The sequence below is a fragment of the Melanerpes formicivorus genome, unplaced genomic scaffold (genome assembly GCF_026170545.1).
Source record: "Melanerpes formicivorus ecotype bairdi unplaced genomic scaffold, bMelFor1.0.p_v2 SCAF_20, whole genome shotgun sequence".
NCBI classification, from domain to species: domain Eukaryota; kingdom Metazoa; phylum Chordata; class Aves; order Piciformes; family Picidae; genus Melanerpes; species Melanerpes formicivorus.
The window spans coordinates 9,456,340-9,483,942 of NW_027142372.1; the positions used below are offsets into that span (position 1 = coordinate 9,456,340).

Genomic DNA, 27,603 nt, shown 5'->3' on the forward strand with positions numbered 1-27,603 from the left:
GGGGGTGAAAAGCGGGATATGAGCCGGCAATGAGTGCTCACAGCCCAGACCCAGCCATATCCTGGGCTCTTCCCAGCAGTGTGGGCAGCAGGGGGAGGGAGGGGATTCTGCCCTTCTCCTCTGCTGAGACCCACCCTGCAGTGCTGGGTCCAGCTCTGGAGTCCTCAGCACAGGAGCGACATGGACCTGTTAGACTGGAGTCAGAGCAACGATCCAAGGGCTGGAAACCCTCTGCTGTGAGTCCATCCCTACAACCATTGTAGATCAGATCGTTTGGGGCTCTGAGCAACTTGCTGCAGTTACAGATGTCCCTGCTGACTGCAGCTCCGCTCACCCCCTCCACGCCGCCCGCCCTCCCCGACATGGCAGGCACAGCCTCCGCCACTACCAAGATGGCGGACGGACGGGCGGGACCACGCAGCTCTCGCAGCCAGTGGGCGGAACCACTCTGCGTTCCCAGCCAATGGTCCACGGCAGCCTCGCCCAGCGCGACCAATGGCGACGCAGGGCGGGCGGGTTAGTTTGGCGGATGATGGCGGGCACGGGCGGGAGGACATGGCGGGACCTGCTGGGTAGGTCCGGGCTGAGAGCAGCAACGGGTTTCCCCTGACCGAGGTGGTGGCCTGGCGATCTCTGCAGGGACAGGGAGAGGGGAAGGGAAGAAGGAATGTTTCCGCCCACATACACCACCCCCACCCCCCTCCCTTCGACCTTTGCTGGGCTCTGGCAGCCCCTCGCCTCAGCTCCTGCTTTCCCCAGGAGTCTTCTCCAAAAGACTGGTGGCCCTGCTGTGGCTCCTATAGGGATAGTCTTCTAATGGATATCCTGTGGCCGTGCCATGGCTCCTGTCCTGGAATAGGAGCATCAGGGCCTTTGGAAGCTGATGCCTGACAGTGCCAGACAGGCCTTTGGCTGTGCTGTGCTGTGCTGCTCACACTGAAGGCCATGAAGCTTCATCTGCAGAACTGCTTGGAACAAACTCTACAGCAACATCCTGCGCTGCTCGTGCCATGCTGCCAGCTAGCAAGGGTCTGGCTGGGGCCACCTTTGTCCTATCAGTAACAAGGAGGTGGCCTTGGGAGGCTATGGGAGCAAGGTGTAGGTTCTAAAATCAATCCTAATTTCTCAGCAGGGAGAGACAGGAAACGAAAAATCACCTTTGGGAGTGAAGCAGAGGTCCGGGAAGCAGTCCTGCGCCTTCTGGATCACCATCAGAATCTGAATGACCTCCTCCTGGAGGTAGGAGCGGGCAGTTTGGGGTGTAATGGTCAGAATGGGGATTGCAGGAGGTGCTGGCTGAGGCAGGTTCGATCAGGGCAACTGCAGAATGAAAGTACTAGGGGCAAGTCTTGCTGATAGAAGGAAAGACAAACCAGCACTGTAGGAGTAAGCTGAAGTTGAGAGGTATGTGTTGCACAAATAAGGTTATTTCCCCCCCTTTATCCCTCTGTGTTTTATTGTTACAGACTGAAAATGGTTAAGCATGGTTTCTGACCTTTTGGGAGGGGTCACAACTGGCTTCTTGTGAATACAGGAAAAAAAAGTCAGGAGACACTATTGGGTTTTCTCCAAATTACCACCCTTTATGAGAACCTCTTTAGTTCACCTGAGCCAGCATTCTGACTTGGTCATGTTCTACCTTCTCACACACTAGAGAAAGCTTTTGATTTTGTTAACTTGAGTAGACAATTCAGATAGAACAGACAATTCTTGCAGTTCAGCCACAAGGATGTTTCTTTCTGTGCAAATGATCTCTCTGTATAAAAAGCAAAAAAAAAGGGGATTTAACTCTAAAAGGATCCAACATTTTGACATGTTCCATCTTGTAAGGTGCCCTGAAATCTCTGGTTTACCTCAACCATGTGGGAACTTGCAGTTCCTTTCACTTCAGCTGCTCCAGCCCTCAGGAATGCCAGGGCTGCTCAGCGTGCTGAGAGAGAAGAGGTTTGTCAATGGCTGTGAGGGACATCCAAGACTGTTCTGGTTGTGTTTGGTTTCTAGGTGGAAGGTTCAGTCAAGCCAGCTGGGAATGCACCATCAGAATCACTTGTAGGTGAGTGAAAGAGAATCTGTTGGAAACAGACGTGGGAAAGAGCTTTTCTTCATGTTCTGAACTTCTGCCTGATCAATGCAATCCTAATTTTACTTTCTTTCCTTTGCTCTGGTATTCCATTGCTTACTTGTCTGGTGCCAGCACCTCTGGCAAGGTCTGATTATTAAATTTGATGTGAAAGTGTTACTGTGAGCCCCACAAGACTGAAATACTCCTAAGGAGCTGCTTAGGGGGGATATTTCACCTCTAGCCCTGGCTGTTTTGCCTCTGTTTTGTGGACAGTAAAGGGATGATACGATGGGAATTAAAATGATACGAACAAATGACACCTGTGTTTGAAGAAGTTTAAGACTTGGGATTTCTGTCATCTTAGTCATATGTTCAGAGTACTATTTTCTGCCTGTCAGCTTTCTGCTTTGTTTGTTTGTTTGTTTTATTTGGTTGGTTGGTTGTTTTCCCCAGCCTCTGTCCTGCAGGAGCAAGCCTCGAGGTTGGGTGTCCCCCCAGCCATCCTGGCAGCCAAAACTGCCACTACCAATATTGAACGGATCTGCCGGGCTTCTGCGAGCCATTCTCAAGGCCCACTGCTGAGCTTGGACCAGAGGGTAAGGGAAGAGGTTTACATTCAGTTTATCAAGCAAACAGTGTTGTTAGGTTTGACTTTAAACCCAGTTTATCTGTTCTGATAAAGCCACCCATGCACCTAGGACCTGAGTGGCCAATTACACATTTATGTGCCCCACACGCTTGCAGGAGTGCTGTGCGCTCCTCAGCAGGGAGGTGGCTGGGTTTGACAGCTTCTCTAAGCAGATCCTGAGCTGTAGCCTCTGCTGTAACTTCATCTCTTTAATCCATGATTCCACCTTTATTGATGTGGCTTGGTATGGTGCTGGCCAAAAACTTGTTGCTGTCACTGCTCAGCCTGGCTGCCTCTAGTTCAACCTTAGCAGAGACGTTTGGGCTTTCCCCATGAATCCTCTCCAGCCTTTAAAAAGCAGCAAACAAGGAAAAGCAACCAATTGTTATTCTCAGAATGTGTTGTTTACAAGGGAAATAATTTCTGCTTCCTTTCTGGGGTGATTCCAGAGGAAGTTGTTGTGCTTGCTTCAAGCCATCAAGGATCTGCTGGCAAACAATTTGTTCTGTCGCTCCCGCTTCTGTCAGGAGCTGTGGAGAATGAAGGTAAGAGCCCATGGAGAAACACTGCTGTGTTACAGACCAGTTAGACTTCATCTGTGGGATGTGGCAGCCTCCCATGAAGGCTGAGGATAACTGTTAAATGGACTGGTGAAGGACTGTGATGTCCATTCTGCTTCCCCCAGTGGGTGTTGGGTGCCCCAGAGCAGTCTCATCACTGGCCATGGTTTTCTTGAATCATTCACTCCTCCTGAAAAGGTCCTTCTGACCTTATCCAAAGCATGAACTGAACTATAAATGCTGGGGGTTGGTTTGGTTTATTTAAAAACAGCTTTACTGGGAGCTTCCTTGTTTTTGTGGCTGTGGTTTTGTGTTGTTTGTTTGTTTTTTGTAGAGGATTTAGTAGAGGTTTGGGAGCAAGTGGATGATTAAAATGTCATAGCCACTTGTAGGAAGCTGCCACAAAGGAGCTGACAGCATCTTGGTGGTCAGGGGTTGGTGTTTGGGGGAGCTAGGAGAGTGTCTTAACTCTCCACAGAAGATGTTTTAACTCTGTGTGATTCTATGATTCTTCAGCATGGCTGCTCCTCACTCAGAGCCAGCCAGGAGGGACATGGCAGTAGTGTGTGGAATTACAGCATCTAACAGGGTTAGACTCATCTGAGGTGGCCCCACACCTTGGTGGAAGCTCAGGGGGGGCGGGGGGATCGTTTTCTTCCCTCTTTTGCTTCTCTGCTTTGTTGTTATCAGTGAAGCACTCTGATAAGTCTCCAGCAGTAGCTTTGCTCTCTGTGCTAAGCAATCCAGATCGATTGACCAGGCAGTGCTGAGGCTCCAGCTAGCTCAGGGGTGGCACAGTTCCAAAAGTCCTTTATGTCCTTCACCCCCAATATTCAGACTGTCTTTGCTGTTCTAATTCTCTGCTCCATTTACCTGGGAATGGTGATAAGCCCCAGTGAGTTCAGGTAGAAAATGGCCCAAGAGAAATGTGATAGCAGTTAGCAGGTTGTGGTGCTTCACAGATGTGTTGTCTTGGTTTCACTTGGGTGCTTTGTTATCTTGAGCTAAGTGATGCCCTAAGTGGGGTTAAGGACTTTTTTAGTTGGGGGGACAGTTCTGGTTGCTTGCTGCTCTGGTGGGAAAGGAGGAGGCTGATCTGCCAGGATAAGAGGCATACTCTGGTCTCAAGTATCTGATCTTGGGCTGAAAATAGAATCCCATGTGTTTTGTGGGCTGATCAAGATCTCCTTGTTCTCAGGTAGACATGGAGATCAAATGCTGCTGTGTAACTGAGATTGTTACAGGAAAGAATTGGATTGTTGAGGACAAAGTGTGTGGGCAAGTCTGGGGTCACGCTACTCAGCAGCTGCTGGTGGCTGTGAAAAGCTGCTGGGGTTTTCTCCTGAATGGTTTGTGTGCCACAGACCCCCACATACCTCTTCCTTCACAAGGAGCACTTCTGGGTAGAGGCTGGAACAAGCGGAAGCTGCTGCTGCTGCACCTTTTCCCTGCTGGTTGCAGGATTCTCACTGAATCCCAGCATGGTGGGGATTGGAAGGGAGCTCTGAAGATCATCTAGTCCAGCCTCCCTGCTAAAGCAGGGTCACCCACAGCAGGCTGCCCAGGATCACAATGTCCAGGCAGGTTTGGAATCTCCAGAGAAGGAGACTCCACAGCCTCTCTGGGCTGCCTCCTCCATGTCTCTGGCACCCTCACAGCAAAGGCTCTTCTCCTCCTGGTTCCAGTTTGTGTCTGCTGCCCCTTGCCAGAAAGACTCTGGCCCCATTCTGTGGCCACCTACTGTGTAGGTATTAATCAGCATGTCCAGGTCATGCTGTTGCAGGTGGGATTTGGGAGGACGTTGCAGGGAGGCATCAAGAGCAGGAGTTTCATTCCCATGGGAGTGATGCCTTGTGCCTCATTTGCAGATGGCAAGCCTGGCACTGAGGAGCAGGGGTTGTTTTTTCCCCTCTGTGTCCTCTCTGCCCACATGGTTCCAGGGTCCTTTTGTATCATCTCCAATTAGGAAAGGGGTTTGAGAGCGGCAAACTGGCTTCACAGAGACTAATAAACACATCATGAGCCAACTGCTAATTCTCTGATCTACTTCTGGATCTGAATCAAGGCTTGAAACTTTGTGGTGTTTCCTGTTTTCTGGGATATTTTTGAACATGCAGCATCAGCATTACTGCAGCAGGACACAGATGGGTGTATTGATTACTTGACCATGAATAATTAAAGGGATGATGCATCCACAGCCCTAAACTATGAAATTTGTACTGGGGGAGGGGGCAGGGAAATCAAATGTCATCTTTCCTCATCTGGGGTTTCCTCTGCTGTTGTTTTAAGGTTTGAATAAGTTGTGGGGAGTTTGAAGGAAAGGAATGTAGGTTTAGTTATTTAAGTATCCTTTATGTCACTCAAATGTTAACTGCAAAATGCAGACTTCACTGTGCTTAATTTTGGTGTCTACTTAGGACCCTCCAGTGCTGGAAGCTGTGTGGCACCTGCACAGGGGCAGCATTGTTGGTCTGGGAGAGCTGCTGGAGAGGTGAGCAGAGGTTTTGAGGTTTGCAGATGTATTTAATCCTTTAAAGCCTGTTGAGATGTAAATCAGGGATTAGTCTCATGAGTATTCTGGACTAAGAATACAGTCAGGTGCTGGCAAGTGATCAGATTAACAGGAGTTAAGGAGTTACTCTGGTTTGGGAGGTTACTCCAGGTTAATTAGCACAGTTGAATCATGGAATGGTTTGGGTGGGAAAGGACCTTAAAGATCATTACAACTCCCCTGCCATGGGCAGGGACACCTGCTACTAGACCAGGCTGCTCAAGGTCCCATAGAACCTGGTTCTGTACACACACGAGGTTGGAGCCTGCACAACTTCTCTAGACAGCCTGGTTCCAGTGCCTGACCACCCTCATGGGGAAGAATTTCTTCCTGATGTCTAATGTTGAAGTTGGTTGGTTGGTTACTGGGAGAATGGAATAGAATAGACCAGGTTGGAAAAGGCCTTTGAGATCATCAAGTCCAGCCTATCACCCAACACCATCTTATCAACTAAACCATGGCACCAAGCACCCCATCCAGTCTCTTCCCAAACACCTCCAGTGATGGTGACTCCACTACCTTCCTGGGCAGCCCATTCCAATGGCCAATCTCTCTTTCTGTGGAGAACTTCCTAACATCCAGCCTAATAGTTGGACTTGATGGTCTGAAAGATCATTTCCAGCCAAAACAAGTCTCTGGTTCTATGAGACACTTGAGCACACAACTGCAGATGTGTTTTTTTTCCTTTGGGTGTGTTTGTGGCATCTGTTTGCAAAGCAAATAAAGCTCTTGCTGGTTCAGACTAAAGAAATGAGATGCCACATTGAGGGTGGAGCCCGGCACAGATGGCTCTTTGCTGAGTCCAAGAGAATGGTGGTGGGAAAACCCAAACCTCAGAGAGAGCAGGAGGGATTGAGTTTGGTGTGTTTGGTTTGTTCTCAGCAGCTCTGCCGTCCCTGCTGTGGTGGAGTGGCTGTGCAGCAGCCTCCGGGGGCTCTGCGAGCGGGCTGAGGACGTGGAGCTCACCGGGCATGTGGAGCTTGCCAGGCACCTTCTCTCAGGCAAGGCACTGGTGCAGCAGGGCTGGATGTGAGTCCACAGTCCCTGCAGTGAGGGCTATATGAGCCAAAGGCTTGGAAGTGTAAGGACAGAGCCCTCCCTGAGTTTTCTTTCCTCATTTCAGTGAGGGAAATACTGAAATTCTCTGCCCCTTTTCATTAGAGCATCACAAGAAAGCATGACTGTGAGGTCTGTGAGGCCAGAGATGATGATATGCTGAGTGTGACACTTCTGCAAAGTGTCTGAGAGATTTTGGATCAGGAATACTTAGCAGTTCTACCTCCAGTCGTTTTCTGGTAGTTATTTTGCCATTTTGTTGGGGGGGGGGGGGGGGAGGAAAATCCCTTCACAATGTGATGGAAGGAGTTTGGAGCAGTGCAGTGGTTCAGGTATATTCCATGTGAGTTCTGAGGTGCTAACCACAGTGTAAGACCTTTGAATGTCTGTTCCCCTCACCATCCATTGTTCTTGGCCATTTTGCCTAGGAGCAGTTTTACTCCAGGAAAAGAAATGGTTCCTGTATGTAGTGAGCGAGGTGTTTCGGACACTGAAGCTGTTGTGAGGTGGGGGAAGGACAGAGAAATGGAGATTCTGAAACATTAATTCCTCCTTTATTTGCAGACTTGGCAATCGTGTTTCTCCAGAATGGCTTTCAGCAGAATTGGGAGCTGGGGAGGAAGTTGGAATCCAAGAAGATCCCCTCTGTAAGGACAAAGGGAACCTATTGACAAAGGGCTGTTCAAAGTGGCTCCATTATACACCTCTGTGCCTTGCTGGGTGTGAATAAATCAGGAACAAAGAAAGGGTGGTGGTCTGGGTGTTGGAGTGGTGAGGAAGGAATGGTGAGACCAGGACAAAGGCTGTTTTAAGGACCAGGGTGCGGTGTCAAAGGCTTTAAGCTTCTTGGTTTCACCTCGTTTGCTCTTTTCTCCATTTGAATGTGAGGCACAGGATGCTACTGAGCATGGGAAATCCTCACCCTCTATTGTATCTGCTCTGCAGCACAGCCTGAGGTAACAGTTCAGCTTTAAGGGGGACAAAGCTCTTTCTTTGAGTCAACTTGCTTTTCCTGCATATAACTGGAGCTCTTTCAAACTCTGAATGTTCTAAATTTGTTCTTTTTTTTAACAGATCTGCCACGCTGTCCTGCAGAGGATGTTGACATGTAAGTGCTTTTGTGATCCCTGGCTTTGGGCAGTCACTGCTGTTTGCCCAACTTATGTTCCTCCTTCACCACTAAATCTCTCAGCAGGAATCCTTTGCCTGGGGTGCTTTTCCTTCTGTACAATGACTGATTTCCTGTGCCTCTGCTTTTCCTTTCCCTATTATGAAGTGCCTCCTAACCCTGCAGATCATCCCTTGCCTTTCATGCCCAGCTCGTTGTTCTGCTCCCAGCTGCAACAGCAGGTTGATCCCTCAATGGATTTCATGGGAAGTAGTTGTAGCAGAGAGGTTAGGCCAGGACCGTTGCTTCTGCTCAATAAACTAAACTTTGAATTCACAAAGTTATGGTGTAAATAAACTGTTTTGCTGGCTCATGGTTTGGAGTTGCAGACTAATGTTTGTGAAACTTATTTTTCTCTTTAATGCTGAGGAAAGACAACTACTGTTCACATTTTAAAAGGCCAATCTTCAAGAGGTGTCCCAGCATACTCTTCTTGGCCCGGGCAAGTCCTGCTGTTTCTGTGAGCTCAAGTGCAGCAGCCCCTGATTTGCATCACAAATCCTGATGCAGAAAGACTAAGCACCCAGGAAGGCTATTTTTGTCGTGTCACAGGTGCTCTTCACGGTAAATTGCTGTATCTGCTGTACAGCAGAGGAAGCACTTGCTGACACCACCTCACGCTCACTAGCACCTCCTCACACTCACTAGCACCTCCTCACACTCACTAGCAGCTCCTCTTCAGGCTCACTAACAGCTCTTCACACTGGTTTACACCTCCTTACTGAGATTTTCACACGTTTACACATCCTCCCTCTCACTAACAGCTCACACTCACTCACAGCTCCTCTTCACTCTCGTTTACACTTCCTTGCTCACTAACAGTTCACAGCTTACAGTTGCTGCTCTTGCTTGCTTACATCTCTTCATGCTTATTTACTCCTCCTCCCTTGCCCATAGCTCTTCATGCTTGCTCAGTTCACGCTCAGGTTTGCCTTTCCTTCCTCATGCTCACTTTCCCCTCACAGAATTATAGGATTGTTTCCTTTGGAAAAGCCCTCTAAGATCATCGAGTGCAACCATCAGCCTAACACCACCCTGCCCACTAAACCATCTCTCAGCACCATGTCTACACGTTTTGAACACCTCCAGGGATGGTGACTCCACCACCTCCCTGATCAGCCTGTTCCAATGCCTGACCATTCTTTCAGTAAAGAAATTTTTCCTCATATCCAAACAGCTCTTCACACTCATTTACACCTCCTCACTCTGCCTAACAGCTCACACTGCCTCACACCTCCTCCTGCTTGCTTGCACCTCCTCACACTAACTGACAGATCCTGCTCACTCAGCATCTGCTTACACACATATTACAACTTCATGCTCACTAACACCTCACACTCTCAGCTCCTCCTCATGCTCTCTGGCACCTCCTCCTGTGCCTTACACTGGTGCATTTCTCTTATCTGCCTGTACACCCTCTATCACCCTCCTGTCTCGGTGCCAGGCTGTGCCAGGTGTCCTGCTGGCATGTGTCACGAGGTGCTCACTGCTGGTGCTTCCCTGCTGCTGTAAGGTAACCAAGAACCACTGTGCCAAGGTTTCTCCCTCTTGTGTCTCTCCCTGTGGGCACTGCCAGGCTGGGCCTTTACTTCACATCAGGGATTGCTGTCTGCAGCCAGAGCCTTACAGAGAGCTTCTGCAAATGGAAGTCAGTGAGAGAAGTGGTTTAGGATTTAATGTGAGGAGTCCCTTTCTCAGATGACCCTTTAACAGTGAAAAATAACCAGGAGGAGGACAAGCTGGCAGTTGGCAAACAGGACTCTGCTAACCTGCTCTTCATTTGACCTTCACTCTGCTTAGTCCCTGCTGCTGCAGGCTGCTGCAGTCTGTGTGTCTGAAAACTCTGTTAAATGAGTTTTTATTATAAGGTATTTTTATTAGTGTGCACTTTTGGGTCACCTTTGAGGGGTTTAATCAGCTGCTTGGGAGAACATTAGATTCTTCATGTGAAATAATTCACTACTGAGGAAAACCTTCAGCAGAGGAGGACAGGCTGAGCACAGCACGGGAGCACCGACAGTGCTCAGCTGAACTCCCGTGCCCGAGGATGAGTGGACTTGATCTCCTTTTCTCTCTGCTTAACCTTGAAGCTTTTCTCAGCAGGGGAGGAGAGAGCTCCATGCTGTGCACTGCCTTAGCAAGGCATGTGAGGGAAAGGGCCACCCAGGCACTGCCCTCTCGTAATTAACTGTTAACTGCATCTGGCATGGTTACAACAACCCCATAAACATTCCAGGCTTGGGGCAGGGTGACTGGAAACTGCATGGTGGAAAATGACCTGGGGGTGCTGATCAACAGGAGGCTGAAGTGTGTGTCCAGGTGGCCAAGAAGGCCAACAGAATCCTGGCCTGAATCAGCGACAGTGTGGCCAGTAGGAGCAAGGCTGAGATTGTCTCCCTGTACTCAGCATTGGTGAGGCCACACCTTGAAGTACTGGGTTCAGTTTTGGATCCCTCACCCCAAGAAGGACATTGAGGAGCTGGAGTGGGTTCAAAAAAGGGCAACAAAGCTGGTGAAGGGTGTGCAGAATAAGTCTTGTGAGGAGCAGCTGAGGGAACTGGGGTTGTGCAGCCTGGAGAAAAGGAGGCTGAGGGAAGACCTTCTGGCTCTATCACTCCCTGAAAAAGGAGGTTGGAGCCAGGTGGAGGTTGGTCTCTTCTCCCAAGAAACAAGTGAAGAAATGGCCTTAAGTTGCCTGAGAGGAGGTTTAGGCTGGACATGAGGAACAATTTCTTCCCCTTGAGAGGGTTATTAAAGCCTAGCCCAGGCTGCCCAGGGCAGCAGGGATCCCTGGAGGGGTTTCAAAGCCATGGAGATGTGGTGCTGAGGGACATGGTTTAGTAGTGATCTGGCAGTGCTGGGTTCATGGTTGGACTCAAAGATTTTCCCAACCTTTATGATTCTAAGAAATTTCTCTTTCCTGTCAGTTCTTGCCCATGGAGTTCAGTGTCACAGCTCCTTCCATTTCTCATTGTACTTTTGTGTCTTCATTTTGGGGTGCAGGGGTGCTTGATGCTGTTGGTAAGGAGAAGCAAGAAGATGTCTCCACGTTGAAAGCTATGAAGTTCTGGTAAGAAACATTTCCTCTGAGTAACATCATAGCTATTCTTATTACTGAAATAGGGGGAATGCCCACCCCTCCCCAGTGCTGTCTATTAGAGAATCCTGAAGATCATCCATGTGCAAGTGAAAATGCTCATAAAAATTTGAGTGTTGGGTAGGAAAATTGGAATGGGTCATTGGAATGTGCTGCCCAGGGAGGTGGTGGAGTCACCGTCCCTGGAGGGGTTCAAGAGGGGATTGGACGTGGCACTTGGTGCCATGGTTTAGTCATGAGGTCTGTGGTGACAGGCTGGACTTCATGATCTTTGAGGTCTCTTCCAACCTTGGTGATACTGTGATACTGTAAAAGGCATTCTGGCAGGGCTAGAACCAACCTTGGAGCACCCTCTTGGCCTGCACTGAGTTCCCCCTGTCAGATGTCTCATTCTGCTTTTGAGCAGAAACATCCAGGAGGTGCCTTCATCTCCCAAATCTTGTTTCCAGACCTGCTATTTAACTGCTTTGAACCTTCAGTATGTAAAGGAGTTGATAAGAAAGATGGATACAGAGTTTTTAGCAGGGTCCTGTTGTGACAAGACAGGGGTGATGATTTGAATTAAGAGTCTGGATACAAGAAGAAAATCTTTACACTGAGGGTGGTGAGATCCTGGTCAAGGTTGTCCAGAGAAGTGGTAGATGCCCCATCCCTGGAACCATTGCAGGTCAGATTGTTTGGGGCTCTGAGCAGCCTGCTCTAGTTGCAGATGTCCCTGCTGACTGCAGGGGGATTGGATTAGATGACCTTTAAAGGTCCCTGCAGCACAAAACATTCTGTGATTCTCTATCACCCTTCAGACCTGTCTTGTGCAGGGGTGTGTGTTAGAGTCACCTGTGTACACCTGACCTCTGTGTAATATTGAGTGACCAACAGATATTTAAAGACACACTTTAAAAAGGGTAGCTCTGGCAGTTTGAGGAGAAAGATGTAGAAGGAAAATGAGTCTCTAACCAGCTTGGTCTTTGCTGTACATTGTTTGGTCTCCTGGTTGCTTGCAGGTTGAACGTGTTCAGGGTGCCTGTTTATCAAAGCGCTGTGCATCCGGATTCCTTGCAGCAGTTCTTCAGACACACCCTGACCAAGGTGCTTACCTACAACCCATTGCTGAAAGGTAGGAACAGGGGAGGAGAAGTGTCCTCAAGGTGTGTTGTTTCCTGTCCAAAGCTCCATCTATCTCACTGAGGCCTCACTGGGTGGCGCCCAGCCGGGAGAATCCTGAGGTAGAGCAGAGCTGCCCAGCTTCCAGCCCTTTCCCAGGGGCTGTGTGAGCAGAGTGACAGATGAGACAGAAAAATCATGTAGAGAGCTGTAGTTCAGGAGAAAAGCTGAGGTGATCAATCAGTGCCTTCAAACACAGCTTCAGCCGATGGCTGCTGAGCAGATAATTGGACTAACATCTGATTGGCACTGCTGAGGCCACACTTTGAATCCTGGGTTTAGTTTTGGGCCCCACACTCCAAGAAAGACATTGAGTGCTGAAGTATGTCCAGAGAAAGGCAATTAAGCTGGTGAAGGGTCTGGTGCACAAGCCTTGTGAGGAGCAGCTGAAGGAACTGGAGTTGTTCAGCCTAGAGAAAAGGAGGCTGAGGGGAGACCTTCTGGCTCTCTACAACTCCCTGAAAGGAGGCTGGAACCAGGTGGAGGTCAGTCTCTTCTCCCAAGGAAAAAGTGATAGAACGAGAGGAAATGGACTCAAGTTGCCCCAGGGGAGGTTTAGTTTGGACATGAGGAACAGTTTCTTCCTTTTGAGGGTTGTCAAGGTCTGGACCAGGCTGCCCAGCACCCTGGAGGGGTTTCAAAGCCATGGAGATGTGGTGCTGAGGCACATGGTTTAGTGGTGACCTGGCAGTGCTGGGTTAATGATTAGACTCAATCTTTAAGGTATTTTCCAATCTTAATGATTCTATGACACTGGAGAGCTCTGGCTGCTGGGATCAGCTCTGGCTAAGGGAGGAACTGGATGGGAGAGGTGGTGCTGTGGGGAGAGCTTGGGGCTAAATTGATCTGGCCCCTGTGTGGCTTTAGGCACAAGATGTGGCCTTTCTTTTGGTTGAGAAAAAGGCAGGATTGAAGGGGTTTAGTCTGAGATTGGTGATTGTGCAGCTTAGTGTTTTAAGGAATAAATACCTTTAAGTTCCAAAATCTCTGGTAAAATCACTCTGAGCTGTTGGCCTGTAGTGTGGAGGAGAGCCAGGTCATCGCTGCCTTCCACCTAGAAAAGATTTCAGTGGGCAGCTTTTGCTGGCTGCCAAAGGGAGAACTTCTGTGGTTAACTTCTGCATTTTGGATGTGTTTTAAAAATCTGATGAGTTAAACTCTTCTTTCTCTGGCTGCAGTGCCTGATGCCATCCGCATGCAGAAGGAGTGGAGCTTCACAAGAACCTGCTCGCTGCTGACCACCCTGTACCGCAGAGTATGTCTGCCCGCTGCCACAAGGGGAACTGCTGGCTTTATGTTTGCTGAAATAGCTGAAACAAGATTAATCAAAAGTAGTCAGTTCCCATCACAGCACCTGACCCAGTTGCCAGGAACTGTAGGCAAGAGGAAGAATGAGGGGAAAGTACTTCTAGCTATATACTAACCTTGACTATGGCTGCGTGTCACAGCTAAAATGAGCTGCTGTCACTCTTCCAGCTGTTCGTGGTGCTGGGTGCGAAGGAGGCAATCTGCCAGCTGCAGCAAGTGCTGGAGACCCACGAGGTGAACTGGCAGCACATCCTGTCCTGTGTTTCCACACTGTTGGTCTGTCAGGCTGAGGCTGAGCAGCTCTTCAAAGGTATGTGGGGGCTGCCAAGCCTGCAAGCCAAGGTCTCTTAGTTGCTCCTAAGGCTCTCAGAGGGAACTGTGCTGGCTGAGCAGCGGCAGAGTTGTGCCTAGCTGGTGGGTTGAGATTGCTGTGTGGAAAAGAACAGCAGAAAATCTTCTTTTCCATTCAGAGAGTCCATATCAGACCTTGTGCCTGATGCTTCTCAGACTTTGTGTATAGCTGAGAGTGGTTACTTGATAATTATCTTAATAATTAATTAATTGGCGTAGTGATTACTGAAGCTTAGTTGTTCTCTCTTCTCTTTGCTGGAGACCTTAGAATCATCGAATCACACTCTAGTGCTAAACCATGTCCCTCAGCACCACATCTCTGTGTCTTTCAAACACCTCCAGTGATGAGGATTCAACCACCTCCCTGTGGTGCCTGTTCCAGGGTTAGAAAACCCTTTCAGTGAAGGAGTTTCTTCTACTGTCCAAAGTGAACTTCCTCTGGGGCAAACTGAGGCTGTTTCCCTTTCCTCTGCTCCTGTTGCTTGTTCCTTGGGAGAAGAGAGTGATCCCCACCTGGAGCCAGAAGATCTCCCTTCATCCTTCTTTTCTCAAGGCTGTACAACCCCAGTTCCATCAGCTGCTCTTCACAAGACCTGTGCTTTTGACCCCTTTTGTTTGAGTTTGGTAGATTATCTTACTGGTTGTCTCATTGCTGGACTCCCTGTAGTTATTGCAGGTTGAAAGTCCTGCAGTGAGTCTGGAGACCTCATCACAGGAGAGCCATGGACCTGTTGGAGCAGGGCTGGAGGAGGGCACAGCAATGGTATGAGGGCTGAAAGCCTTCTGCTGTGAGGACAGGCTGAGAAAGTTTGGGTTGTTCATCCTGAAGAAGAGAAGGCTCCAGTGAGACTTTCTTGTGGCCTTCCAGAACTTCAGTGAGCTGATCAGAAGGCCGGGGATAGACTTTTGAGCAGAGTCTGTTGTGAGAGGACAAGAGGTGATGGTTTGAAACTAAAAGAGGGAGATTTAGACTGGATAGAAGGAAGACATTTTTGATGCTGAGAGTGGCGAGACCCTGGCCCAGGTTGCCCAGAGAGGTGGGAGGTGCTCCATCCCTGCAACTGTTGCAGGTCAGGTTGTTTGTTGCAGATGACCTAGAAAGGTCCCTTCCCACCCAGACCACTCTGTGATTCTGTGAAATCTGAGACTATTTGACTGTTCAAAATGCATGAAAAGAGATAAGCAAGTCCTAAGGGTTCCCCAAGCTGCAGTGTATATCCTTCTTCATGTGGCAGACACTCCATCACAGGTATTTGTCCCCATTTACTGTGCACCATTGCAAGAGCAAAGTTTGAGGTTCTGGTTTTCTGTTCCTAGATCTGCTGGGCCAGCTCCTGCTAAAGGCCTTTGAGAATTATGACATGGAGAACCTGATCACAGCCTTCCTGATCGCTCGGCAGGCTGCTCTGGAGGGCCCTGCTGTCTTCATGCCCTACTCTGAATGGTTTAAGGTGAGACCAAATGAGGCCTGACTGGGAATCTCTGTTTGAAGTTTGTGAGAAACCTGTGTGTGAGGGATGTTCTGCCCAGCAAAAGCCTAGTTTCACACAAGATGCTCAGGAATTAGAGAGAGAGGGGAGTAAGAAAGGAAAGAAGAGTAATGAGTGGTTGTATTACTTTGGGGGATGGTTTAATATTTATTGCAGCCTTTGTGTCTGCACAGAATATATTTGGCTTTCTCCAGAGTTCCCTTCTTTCATCTTGGAAGTCCATGCTGCCTCCTCTAGTGATCTGTCAGGAATGCAGACATGTAATTCCTGTTGTAATCATAATCCTGGATGTGTTTCAGTGTCTTGATAACCAGTGCTGTTGCATAAGTTGTTGGGTTTTGCAGATGAAGCATTCCTGTTTCCTGGATGTTTGCATGCAGCTGTAATTGCTGTGTTGGACCTCAGAGATAATTGCTCCTTAGCTTTTAGCTGTAAACATGCAGGTATTTTAGGTATGCAAATGTCACTCAGACCTGCAGATGCCTTCCTCTGAGTTTGCAAATCTGAGCTCAGCCTTTGCTGATGTATCAGGATGTACCAAAAGGGAAGCTAGTTGTGTTCTGCAAGTCTTAGAGTGGCCTGTTTTCCATCTCATGCTCAGAAAAAGCTGTGTGGAAACAGGCAGTGTGGTGGTCCCCTCATAAATCTCAGTTCTTTGGTGCATTTTCATAGAACCATATAATGCCCTGGGTTGGAAGGGACCTTTAAAGGTCATCTAGTCCAACCCCCCTGCAGTAAGCAGGGACAGCCCCATCAGTCCTGACCTTGAATGTCTCCAGGGATAGGGCTTCCAACACTTCCCTGGGCAACCTGTTCCAGTGTTCTACCATCCTCATAGGAAAGTATAGTAATGTCCAATCTAAACCTACCCTTCTCTAGTTTAAACCCATTGTGCCTTCTCCTGTTGCTACATGCCTTTGCAAACAGTCCCTCTCCCTCTTTCTTGTGAGCCCCCTTCAAAGCTGGTGTTGCTTTGTTTAACTCTGAGTGTTCTTATGAGAGCACATCAGAAATCTGAGCATGGCATGGCAGGATTTCTGGGAACTAGACAAAGAGGCACAAAGACAACTTCCATAGAGGTTTCTCTAGGCTTTCCCTGAAGAATTCACCAGAAGGCAGATACCTGGATGATGTCTGGGACTTGTGTGGGATGTGGATTCTCTCCACACTGAAGGACTGTATTGCCATTTTCTCCTCTTTCACAGACTTCCTTTGGGAATGCTGGTGGTCACCATGGGAGCAGCAAGAAAGCTCTGGTCTTCCTCTTTGAATTCTTGTCAGAGCTTGTGCCCTTTGAGACAGCTCCATACTTGAAGGTGAGGACATGCTGACAGACATGGTTTGCTGGAGACTGACAGAAGAGTTCACGAGGGACAGGGAACTACTGGAGAGAGTCCAGCAGAGGCTACACAGATGCTGAGAGGCCTGGAGCATCTCTGTGAGGATGAAAGGCTGAGAGACCTGGGGCTGCTTAGCCTGCAGAAGAGCAGCTTGAGAGGGTATCTGCTCAGTGCTCAGCAAGAGCTAAAGGCTTGAGGGCAAGAGGATGGGGCACACTATTGTCAGTGGTGCCCAGTGACAGGACAAGGAGCAATAAGCACAAAGTGGAACCCCGGAGGTTCCATGTGAACAGGAGGAGAAACTTTGCTGTGAGGGTGCTGGAGCCCTGGAGCAGGCTGCCCAGAGAGGTTGTGCAGTCTCCTTCTCTGGAGAGATTCCAAACCCTCCTGCATGTTGTGATCCTGGGCAGCCTGCTGTGGGTGCCTTCTTTAGTGGTGGGGTTGGGCTGGATGATCCTCAGAGGTCCCTTTCAACACCCACTATGCTGGGATCCAGGGATCCTGTGGATGTTTGAGGTAAATGACTGTAGACCTTAACCAGGATTTTCCATGGATTTCTTTCACACTGGCAGCTCTTGTTGTGACTTTCCCATTTCAGGTCCATATAATGTACCCGCCGGTGGTGCCAGCAAAGCATCGCTCCCTTCTCTTGGAGTACATCACTCTGGCTAAAACCAGGCTGGCTGACCTCAAAGTTAGTGCAAATTGTCTCTTTGAAGAGTTCTTTCTGCATCTGCCATGACATAAGCTGTGTTGTGGTGACAATGTGCATCTCTCTTACCTCACACAGGTTGCAATAGAAGATATGGGGCTCTATGAAGACTTGTCTTCCACAGATGAATCTGTGCAGGTACTGCTGCTCTGATTAACCATCTTCTCATCAGTCCTGCTCTTTTTCTACAGGAAAAGAGCTTAGGTCACCCCCCTCTCTGCCATTGCAACCATGTTTGAGCATGCTGGCAATCTCCAGCATTAAAACAGAGGGTTTAGTAGCTATAAATATGGAGGTTCTCCCCAGGTTTCAGGAAAACTAGACTTAGCACTTGGATATTAGAATAAACTTCTTCACTGAAAGTGTTCTCAAACCCTGGAATAGGCTCCTCAGGGAGGTGGTTGAATGCCCATCCCTGGAGGTGTTTGAAAGACACAGAGATGTGGTACTCATGGACATGGTTTAGCACCAGACTTTGTAGAGTTAGGTAATAGTTGGACTCAATGATCTTAAAGGTCTTTTCCAACCAAAATGGTTCTGTGACAGAAAAGATATTGTCCTCTTGGGAGAAGATTGGATAAACAGTGTGATGTTGAGTAGGAGTCTCTGGTGGAGTTGGTGTAGGAGGGATAGACCCACCTGGACCTTTGGGCTGACCCAATGAAGTTGTTGCCAGTACCAGCCTTATTGACATGGGCTGGTGGCTCAGACCCTGTTTCTCCATCCCATAGTTTGACTCTGCATATCAGGCAGTCCTCATCGTCTCCCTTCACAGCACAGAGAGCTGCTCCTAACCCCAAGAGAACAAGCAGGGAAGGTTATCTCCACCCTTCATTCCTCACCACAGTTTTCTCTTCTTGTTGCTTGTGTGAGCCAGCCCCAGGGCCAAGCCCTTCGTGATGTTGAGAAGGCCCTTCAGATCTTTGAGACCACGAGGAAGATCCCAACATCTGTGATAGAAGCCAGGTACTTCTCCACTCTTCTTGACTTTAGCTCTACTACTACTACTACTACTACTTGGAGCACAGACCCTGTGAGGTGAGGCTGAGGGATCTGGGGTTGCTTAGTCTGGAGAAGAGGAGGCTCAGGGGAGACCTTATTGCTCTCTACAACTACCTGGAGGGAGGTTGTAGCCAGGTGGGAGTTGGTCTCTTCTCCCAGGCAAGCAGCACCAGAACAAGACGACACAGTCTCAGGCTGCACCAGGGGAGGTTTAGGCTGGAGGTTAGGATGAAATTCTTCACAGAAAGAGAGATTGGCTACTGGAATGTGCTGCCCAGGGAGGTGGTAGAGTCCCCATCACTGGAGGTGTTTAGGAAGAGACTGGATGGGGTGCTTGGTGCCATGGGTTAAGTTGATTAGATGGTGTTGGATGATAGGTTGGACTCGATGATCTCAAAGGTCTTTTCCAACCTGGTTCATTCCATTCCATTCCATTCCATTCCATTCCATTCCATCCCATTCCATTCCATTCCATTCCATTCCATTCCATTCCATTCCTACTAGCCAACTCCAAAGCAAAACAACAAAACAAGGAAAATTGAGGGTGTGAGTAAAAGAAGTTTGGGGAAGGTCTTCCTGTGTTCCCCACATCCTCAGGTGTCACCCACAGAGAGGTTCTTGGAGCAGTGTGCACACTGCAAGAGAAGTCCACAACTCTTCTGCTAAGTAAAAAGCTAAGTTAAAGGAATTAATGACTGCTCATCTCAGCTGAACTCAATTTGTGGTCATTCCTGGTGTTGCAGGAGCCAAATGAATTCCCGAGGTAAGGGAATGGCTCCTGGCAGCCTCAGCACTGTTAATAATTTGCTCTACTCCTTTTCTGTTGCAGTATTTTCAGGCGGCCTTATTACACTTCTTGGTTTCTTCCTGCGTTGCTCCAGCCCCGTGTGGTTAGTATTTGCTCTTGGTTTTGTTTCTGTGACCCTCCCAGGAGCTGTGGGTTTGCTCCTGACTTCCTCCTTTTTCTCTTGCAGCTTCCAAAAACCCCAGATGCTCGCCTGGCTTTTATAGAGGCTTTGAAGAGGTACTGAGACATCCCAGTGATATTTTCTCCACAAGCTTCTGGACTTTCTTCTTCACAAAATCCCAGAGTGGTGGAGGTTGAAAGGGACTTCTAGGGATCATCTAGCCCCTCTCAGAACTCAGGCTTGTCCTGCAGACCTGTTTGAAAGAGCTTGTCTGCATTGCAGCTTGATTTTAAACGCAGTAATTCCTCTGCTACCTGTCATGAAGGAAAAAATGTTAGCAGCTCTGTCTGCAAGTGAGGGATTGGGTCCTACCTTGTCATTTCAGTCTGGCTAAAACAGACTGGATCACTCTTCATCAGGAAAGCTGGAAGAGAAGCAGCTGAATGTGTGATATGTTTTTAGTGCTGGATATAATTTTGTGCTGAGTCTGAAGGTCAGACTGGTGTCCATCACCTGGGTGTTTTAGGTGTGTGAACACTGCATGTCATACAGCTTGTGATCTTAAGCATGTACTGCACATGAAATGGGTATTAATGCATTAATAACATAGTCAGTATTGGGCTCCTGTAGAGGAAGTGGCTTCAAGTTTCCCCAGGGGAGATTTAAGTTGGACATGAGGAACAATTTCTTCCCCTTGGGGGTTGTCAAAGCCTGGCCCAGGCTGTCCAGGGCCGTGGCGGAGTCCCCATCCCTGGAGGGTTGTCAAAGCCATGGAGATGTGGTGTGGAGGCACATGGCGTAGTGGTGACCTGGTAGTTCTGGGCTAATGCTTGGACTCAATGATCTTAGAGGTCTCTTTCAACCAAAATGATTCCATGGTTCTCTGATTCTAGTGTGTGTTACACACCTCTAATACTGGCCCTGGAAGCCTTGGATATAATTTTCTGGCCTTTGTGTCAGATGATGATTAAAAAAATGCTTGAGATGCTCTCTGTGCTTCAGAGCTGCTGTAATGACATTTCATGGCAGAGCTGCTGTGTGTGCTTCTGTTTACCATAATGAGGTTATGTGGTATAATAGATGTCTGTCTTTTTCTTTCTTCTCCTAGAGCTGATAAAATCCCCTCAAACTTGTACTCCACGTACACACAGGCCTGTCATGCTCTGAAGGAGAAAACACAAGGTAAAAAATGCATCTACTTATGCATCAGCTTGAAGACAAATTAATACTTCCATTGCTTCACCCCTGGAGGGGAAACTTTCCAGAAGTTAAGGCTGAGGAGGTCTTTAACCTGTCCATACATACCTGCATGTTCTTAATCTCTTACTGAGACACCACCTAGTTCCTCCTACAGTGATTGTCTCCTGCTCAGGCAGGATTTCTGCCCTGGGTTGGTGCAGAGCATGGTGCTGAGGCTGCAGGATGCCTGAGCTGGCTGACTGACATCATCTCAGTCTGGCTGACTGACATCACCTCAAACACATCCCAACGAATCAGCCTTTGCAGCTTGGATGCTTCACAGCCCTGGGTGTGAGCTGGCTGTGCTCAGCCCTTGAGTAATGTCATCCTCCTTTAAGAGTGCATTACTGGGGCCTGGAGAACAGAAGGGGCTGGGGAAGGTGTCAGCTCTAAAGGGGGTGCAGTGCAGTTTACAGTTGTTTGGGTGGGAAGGCCCCATCCCTGCAGCCACATCACTGGTGTGTTGGTTTAACTGGTATGTAATGAGCTTTGCTCTCTCTTTCAGCAAGTGGGTGTTTCCAGTGCCTCTTAAAACAGGCAGCCCCCTCACTGCAGGTTTATGTGGAATGAAAAGGTCAAACTATGAGCAGGGATCACTCCCAGGGTGTAGAGGGGATGACAGTCTGAAGCTGGATCTGTGACTGGCCCCTTCTTGGAGTGCTTTTGGGGTGTTGGAAGCTCTCTGGCCATGCTGCAGCTTCCTGGCCATGCTGCAGCTCAGAGCCATGACAAAGCAGTCCTGGGAGCGCAGATGTGCAGAGCCTGCCTGCGGAGGTTGTCCTGGCAACGGCAAGGATGAGGGATCCCTGGGGCCTGCCGGGATGGGCACAATCCCGACGGGCAATCAGGGCTCTGCAGGAGCCTTTGAATTGCCAGTGACCTCTAGTGGCATGGCCTGAGCTGCGTCCCCTGCACTCTGGTCTGCATCCCCTGCACTCTGATCTGCACCCCCTGCCATCCCCTACATCCTAATGCCATCCCCTACATGGTAATCCATCCCCTCTATCCTCATCTGTGTCCCGTGTCCTGATCCCACCCCTTGCCATCTCCTACGCCTTGATCTGCATTCTGATCCCGTCTCCTGCATCCTGATCTGCATCCCCTGCCAGCCCCTACATCCTAATCGTGTCCCCTGCATTCTGATTGACCTGAGCTGGGTCCCTGCCATTCCCCAGCATCCTGATCTGCATCCTGATCCCATCCCCTGCATTCTGCTCTATGTCCTCTGCCACCCCCTGCTCCCCAGTCCCACGCCCTGCACCCAGATCCCTCCTGGGCCCCTTGCACAGAGGCAGGATTTGGGGCAGGACTGGCTGTTGCCAGCTCCAGGCCTGCCCTGCTGGTGCTCCCTGAGCACAGGAGGTGACTCAGCAGGCTCCCAACACCTCTCTGCTTTACAGCCTCTTTGCAATGAGTATTAATTTGAATTAATTATTTACTCCTGTTCCTGGCTGGGTTATTTCTGGCTGTGTAGGAGACTCTGTCCTGCCCAGCCAGCTGCACAGGTGGCAGCTGGTGACACTCTTTGTAGTGGCAACAGGAATTTCCTTTTATTTCTTCTTTAAGCCAAGAAGAGTTACAGGGAATGTCTGGAGATGGGGCACGGTGCTGGCTTGAGGAGCTGGTGCTGTAGCATCCTGTATGTGTCTGTGTTTGAGTCTTCTGAGGACAGCAAACGTTGCTGTGAGGGGCAGAGAGTTGAAGCAAGTAGGAAGGCAGCTCTGGAAGGAGAATTCCTTTCCTTTTTGTCTTTAAAAGCTGAATCCTTTCTGCAGCTAGGTGTAAGCTCATAAATGATTAATCAAATGGCACATTTGGACATGAAAGCAGAGCTGCACCTGTGGCAGATTGATGTTTTGGGGCTCTGCTATGCCTTTCAGAAAAGGAAATGCTGCTTGCTGCTTGCTGCTGAATGCTGGTGTAACACACGGGGTGAGAATGAGCTGTTGTGTTTCTCTCTCTCTCATATCCAGATGAAGCAAAAGCAAAGACTGACCATTCCAAAGAGCCTATTGAGCAGCTGGAGGCTGAACTGGCTGAGCTGAGAGCACTGGTTGTGGACCAGGCTAAACACAAAGGTATGCAGGGAGGCAAGTTAGAGCCACCCCTAAGTGCTTGTTGCAACAGCTGGGTTAATAAAGGTGACTAATGCTGGCCAGAGCAGCAGCAGGAGTTACTTGCCACTGGGATCTGAAGATGGTCATCTTTCAGATCTGTATAGCCCTTCTAGCTATGAATATCTAAGTATTTAACAGCTGATGTCTTTCACACCATCACAGACTGGTTATTGTTAACTGGAATCTGTTCCCTGATCCCATCTTTGAGGTGACTACAAAAATGGCTGCACTTCAGAGTGACCAGGGGACAGAATCAATCATTCACCAGGGAAGAGCTGCTGGAAGGGACTTCTCATTTTTGCTCCTTCATTTAACAGTATTAAATAGTTTGGAAACACATGTGCTGCTCCTTCTGTGAAATCAGAATCACAGACTGCTTTGGGTGGGACAGGACCTTTAAAGCTCATCCAGTCAACCTCCCTGCAGCCAGTAGGGACAACTGGAACTAGAGCAGGTTGCTCAGAGCCCCAAACAACCTGATCTGCAATGGTTCCAGGGATGGGCCATCTCCCACCTCTTTGGGCAAACTGGGGCAGGGTCTCATCACCCTCAGTGTTAATAAATTCCTCCTATCTAGTCTGGATCTCTCCTCTTTTAGTTTAAACCATCACCCCTTGTCCTGTCGCGACAGGCCCTGCTAAAAAGTCTGTCCCCATCTTCTTACCAGCCCCTCTGAGTACTGAAAGGCCACAGCAAGGTCTCTCCTTTCCCCTACTTGAGCTCAGAACTCCAGGTCTGCAGCTTTGTGATGGTCACTTGGTACCACACTGATCTCTGCCAGAGGGGCAGCACCGTTCCTGGGCTTGCCCAGTGGTTTGGGCCCCTTTTGAACCTTTTTCCTTTCTGGTGTGAAAAACTGGTCCTGATGTGTGTTGGTAGTAGCACTGGGGAAAAAGTACTGCTGGCTTCTAAGGTGGAGATGGTGATTCAATGAAACTAGTGGAGGGTTTGGAGAACCAGTCTTGTGAGGAGCAGCTGGGAGAACTGGGGTTTGTTGAGCCTGGAGAAAAGGAGGCTGAGGGGAGACCTTCTGGCTCTCTACAACTCCCTGAAAGGAGTTTGGAGCCAGGTGGTTGTTGGTCTCTTCTCCCAAGGAACAAGTGATAGGACAAGAGGAAATGGCCCCAGACTGCACCAGGGGAGGTTTAGGCTGGACATTAGAAGAAACTTACAGACTGAAAGAGTTCTCAAACACTGGAACAGGCCAGGGAGATGGTTGAATCCCCATCCCTGGAAGCATTTAAAAGACAAGAGATGTGATACTGAGGGAGTTGGTTTAGCAGCAGACTTGCTAGAGTTAGAGAATGATTTGGCTTGATGATCCTAAAGGTCTTTTCCAGCCTAAACTATCATTCTGTGAGTCTGTGATCACTGTGTCCCAGCTAACATTTTTTTGCTCAGTAAAGCTTTTCATAACCTACTTTGGGCTGTGATGAATTAATCTATTCAGTATCTATTTGTTGTTCTTCCTGCCATGTGGAGGTGTAACTCTTCCATGCCTTCTGTCTTGGTTCTGCCATTCTGTTCCTGCAGATGTGCCAGCACAGATTGCTGTTATTTCTGACAGACTCAGAAGCGTTTTGGGCCACAGCAGCGATGAGAATGAAGCTGCTACTTCAAATTCTCCAATCCAAATAGACATTTCTGCCCCCAGGCTGGAGCCCAGCCATCAGCCTGTGAGTACCATCTGGCTGGGGGTGAGAAACAGTGAGGCTGGGGAGGTAAAAGTGCAGCTGGATAGGTGTGAAAGGCTGTTTGTCTGCAGAGACCAGGAAATTCATCCTCCTTTTGTCTGCCTGCTCCTGCCCTGCACAAACTATTCATGTGTTTAACCTCCTGGAAGTTGTGGGGTGACTGGTGGTGAGATGTAGAGATATGTCCTGTCTGAGCAATCCTATGGTGAGCTTAGCTTTCTTCAGCAGGCTCCTCTTGATAGTTGGGGGCTGGGATCATTCCAGGGCTGTTGGGAGCTTAACTTCCCAGCTTCTCTCAGCACCAGTGGATCCTGTGCAACTGGTGCATGCCATTAACCAATTTGTCTCTTCTTTCAATGTCAGAAGCAATACATATGCAGCACAAAACCAGACCTAGATAAGTAGGAATTAGCAACGTGCCTCTCATTGCAGGTTGTTGATCTTCTGCTGACATCATTCTGCCAAAACCTAATTGCTGCTTCCCATTCGAACCCTCCTGACAGGTAAGATGTGAGTGAAAGAAGCAGGGAACTCAGAACTGGCTAAACACTAGAATTTCAGTGCTTACCCAGGGGTGAGGAGGGACTTGCTTTGTTCTGAGTTTCTGTAATCTAAGAACTATCTCACTTTGATGTGTCTCTGTGCTCCTGCTACTGATCCCATCAGAAGAAGGTGGCACTTGGCTCTGCTTTGTGCTCGGTGACAGCTTCCCACAAACACTGTGCTCAGGCTCCATGCTGAGGGGTGGGGAATGGAGCAAACTCCCTCTCTCCAGGAATTACTTCCTTGCTGACACCAGAGATCAGGGAGGAGGAGGCTTGTCTTTGACAGTGAGTGCTTCTGTGTCTTTGGGGTGTCTTTTTGGTACCTTCAGCCTTCATCATTCATTTCTAACATGAAATGAGTGAGGCACAAGGCTGAGCACTGCAGGTGCAAGAGGAGCAGCACAGTCCACCTTCTCTCTGCCTCCCATCCCCTGTTGCCCCTGGAGGGGACTTGTTCTGGCTCTGGACTGTATGAGCACTCCTCCAGCCCTGGAAGGACTCTCAGTAGCCATCTTCATGACATAAGAGAATTCTCTAAACATTATGCTCACTGGAAAATGGTTTTGTTGGAAAACAAGTTGCCTGGGGTTGCTGCTGCCCACAGTGCTGGAGCAGTGGCTGCCTCTCTGAAGTGCAGTCTGCCTCTTTCCCTCTCCCTTAGCCTGGTTTGCCCTGGAGCAGGTGTGTGGAACATCTGTGCTGGGAAGTAGCTGTGATAAACAAGAATGTCCTAGGAAACTGTTTCTAACCCCAACTCCTCACCTGATCTCCTTTGAGGATGTTTTTTTCCTGTTAGCTGGGTGGGAAAGTCCCTCCTTCCCTTTTTCCTTCCCTCCCTTTCTCTATTCTGCAACAGGACCTTGTCATATTCATTCCTTCTTCTCTTGCTTTGGCTTTTGATCCCATTTATTGCCCTGTCTCTGTTTACCTTGTGCTCTCCGTTTGAACAAAGCTGTTTGTGCTTCAGGCAGCTTCCTCCTCTCCTTGTAGTCATCTCAGGACACCTCTTTGACCACACATTTTATAATGTTTGAGGCAGGGCACTGGTGGAGTTCTTCCCTTTGTGGGGATCTTCTGCTCAGGTCACTCCAGAAGTGACACTGGAGGCTGGCATGATAATTGTCCTGTATTTAGAGGCAAGCGTGGCTTAGGTTCTCTGTGTTTAAGCATTTTTAAAGACCTCTTCTTGTACTGGGGGTAAAAATCAGCAGTAAAATGAGCATGTGTTTTTCTCCCTCCTGCAGGCAGGGACCATGCCTCTCCTTGTTGGTGAAGATGATGTGTGGACACAGGAATCTCTTACCTGCGCTCCTGGGCAGGCTCTGCCAGCTTATTTATCACCAGGTTAGTTTTCCAGCCACCAATCCTATGGTTGTAGAGTGCTAAAGGCTATCCCACCTCCATTTCCTGAGCTGTGGGGCATTACCTGTCTGGACTGCACCACCAAGGGAAATCATCAGCTCTCAGGCTTTCAAAAGCACCCCAAAGAACAAAACCAAGCCCTCATTTTGGACAGATAATCAGGGCTTGCTCTGAGGAATGCGAGCTGAGGCTTTCCCTACAGAAATACTGCTGCTGAAGAGTAGTGCACTCTGAGATGGCTTTTAGAGAAGCTAAAGTAAGGAAGTTTATGAGCAGAGACAAAAGAAAATTGCTGAGTATTTCACTCCAGAGCTTCCATGCTGAGGATTTCAGTTGCAGACCCCATCAAAAATGAAAGGAAGACCCTACATTTGGGGTACCGCAGTGCGTGGTCTCCTTCTGGAGAACTACTGGGCTTATTTCCTTCACCCCATGAAACTGAAAAGGTGAAATGAAAGGTTGATGAACTAGGTTAGCTGTCACAGAAATTAAAAAGCCTTCAGAGTCTCAGATACTCTCTGGACTAGATTACAGCTAGATGCTCTGAGCTGTTGTTTAACAGAAACACACAAACTGAGCTGCAGGTTGGCCTGAGACAGCTGCACGACTTCAAGAAAGGAAGAACATGTTTGAAGGAGCTGGTGCCTCCTCCTCTCTTGAACTGACATTGCTGCACTAATTAGTCATTGGACAGAAGCAGTGCTCTGCTGCTAGATTAATTCTGAGGGTTTTCTGACAAAAGTTGTGTTCTTGCAACTGAAATGGTTCTGACCCTTTGGTTCTTTGCTCGTGGTTGGCTTGCAGGGTCCTTCTCTGAACGACGCTCACATTTTAGGACTAGCAGCTTTTGTGATCCACTTGAGTGAGTCCAGAGCTCTAATCCCTGCAGTGAAAGCCAGTTTTGGGATTTCTCAGCCTGCTCCTGAGCAGGGCCTTTCTATTTTGGAGTACTGGAACTGCTTGCTAGCATGCAGGACCCAGGAGTCTTTTGTCTTCTGCATGAGGTAAGATCAGGCATCCACCACCTCCTCACTTCCCTGGGTGATGGGTTTCATTTTGCCAACAGAGGGGTGCTGGTGGAGCTCCTGTGGAGCATTTCCAGAGCAATGTGTTTGTGTTGCACAGAGAAACAGATCCCACCTGGAAGAGCATCCTGGTTGTGCTGCCTACTGAAGGAAGGGCTGGCTGGATGCTGTCAGAGGTTTCAGTTCAGTCTCTGGTACTGAAATTTGTGCTGTTGATGTAGGTGGGG

The 27,603-nt window shown here is 48.8% G+C and overlaps 1 protein-coding gene across 2 annotated transcripts in view; it reads left to right on the plus strand.

The window, feature by feature from the left end:
* The first annotated feature begins 532 nt into the window (after nucleotides 1-532).
* FANCA (FA complementation group A) overlaps nucleotides 533-27,603 on the plus strand; it is a 43,470-nt gene continuing 16,399 nt past the window's right edge. The window contains exons 1-26 of one of the 2 annotated variants that reach the window (XM_068150745.1): nucleotides 533-572; nucleotides 1,130-1,239; nucleotides 2,002-2,053; nucleotides 2,516-2,658; nucleotides 3,140-3,235; nucleotides 5,668-5,741; nucleotides 6,684-6,802; nucleotides 7,422-7,504; nucleotides 7,932-7,965; nucleotides 11,029-11,095; nucleotides 12,124-12,236; nucleotides 13,462-13,538; nucleotides 13,760-13,901; nucleotides 15,260-15,393; nucleotides 16,638-16,748; nucleotides 17,371-17,466; nucleotides 17,563-17,622; nucleotides 18,362-18,450; nucleotides 19,316-19,376; nucleotides 19,461-19,510; nucleotides 20,503-20,576; nucleotides 22,607-22,711; nucleotides 24,284-24,426; nucleotides 24,877-24,947; nucleotides 26,234-26,333; nucleotides 27,156-27,355. In XM_068150745.1, coding sequence (XP_068006846.1) covers nucleotides 533-572; nucleotides 1,130-1,239; nucleotides 2,002-2,053; nucleotides 2,516-2,658; nucleotides 3,140-3,235; nucleotides 5,668-5,741; nucleotides 6,684-6,802; nucleotides 7,422-7,504; nucleotides 7,932-7,965; nucleotides 11,029-11,095; nucleotides 12,124-12,236; nucleotides 13,462-13,538; nucleotides 13,760-13,901; nucleotides 15,260-15,393; nucleotides 16,638-16,748; nucleotides 17,371-17,466; nucleotides 17,563-17,622; nucleotides 18,362-18,450; nucleotides 19,316-19,376; nucleotides 19,461-19,510; nucleotides 20,503-20,576; nucleotides 22,607-22,711; nucleotides 24,284-24,426; nucleotides 24,877-24,947; nucleotides 26,234-26,333; nucleotides 27,156-27,355 — 2,444 coding nt within the window. The remainder of the gene's footprint in view (nucleotides 573-1,129; nucleotides 1,240-2,001; nucleotides 2,054-2,515; nucleotides 2,659-3,139; nucleotides 3,236-5,667; nucleotides 5,742-6,683; nucleotides 6,803-7,421; nucleotides 7,505-7,931; nucleotides 7,966-11,028; nucleotides 11,096-12,123; nucleotides 12,237-13,461; nucleotides 13,539-13,759; nucleotides 13,902-15,259; nucleotides 15,394-16,637; nucleotides 16,749-17,370; nucleotides 17,467-17,562; nucleotides 17,623-18,361; nucleotides 18,451-19,315; nucleotides 19,377-19,460; nucleotides 19,511-20,502; nucleotides 20,577-22,606; nucleotides 22,712-24,283; nucleotides 24,427-24,876; nucleotides 24,948-26,233; nucleotides 26,334-27,155; nucleotides 27,356-27,603) is intronic. The other variant, XM_068150747.1, reaches the window with a different exon arrangement.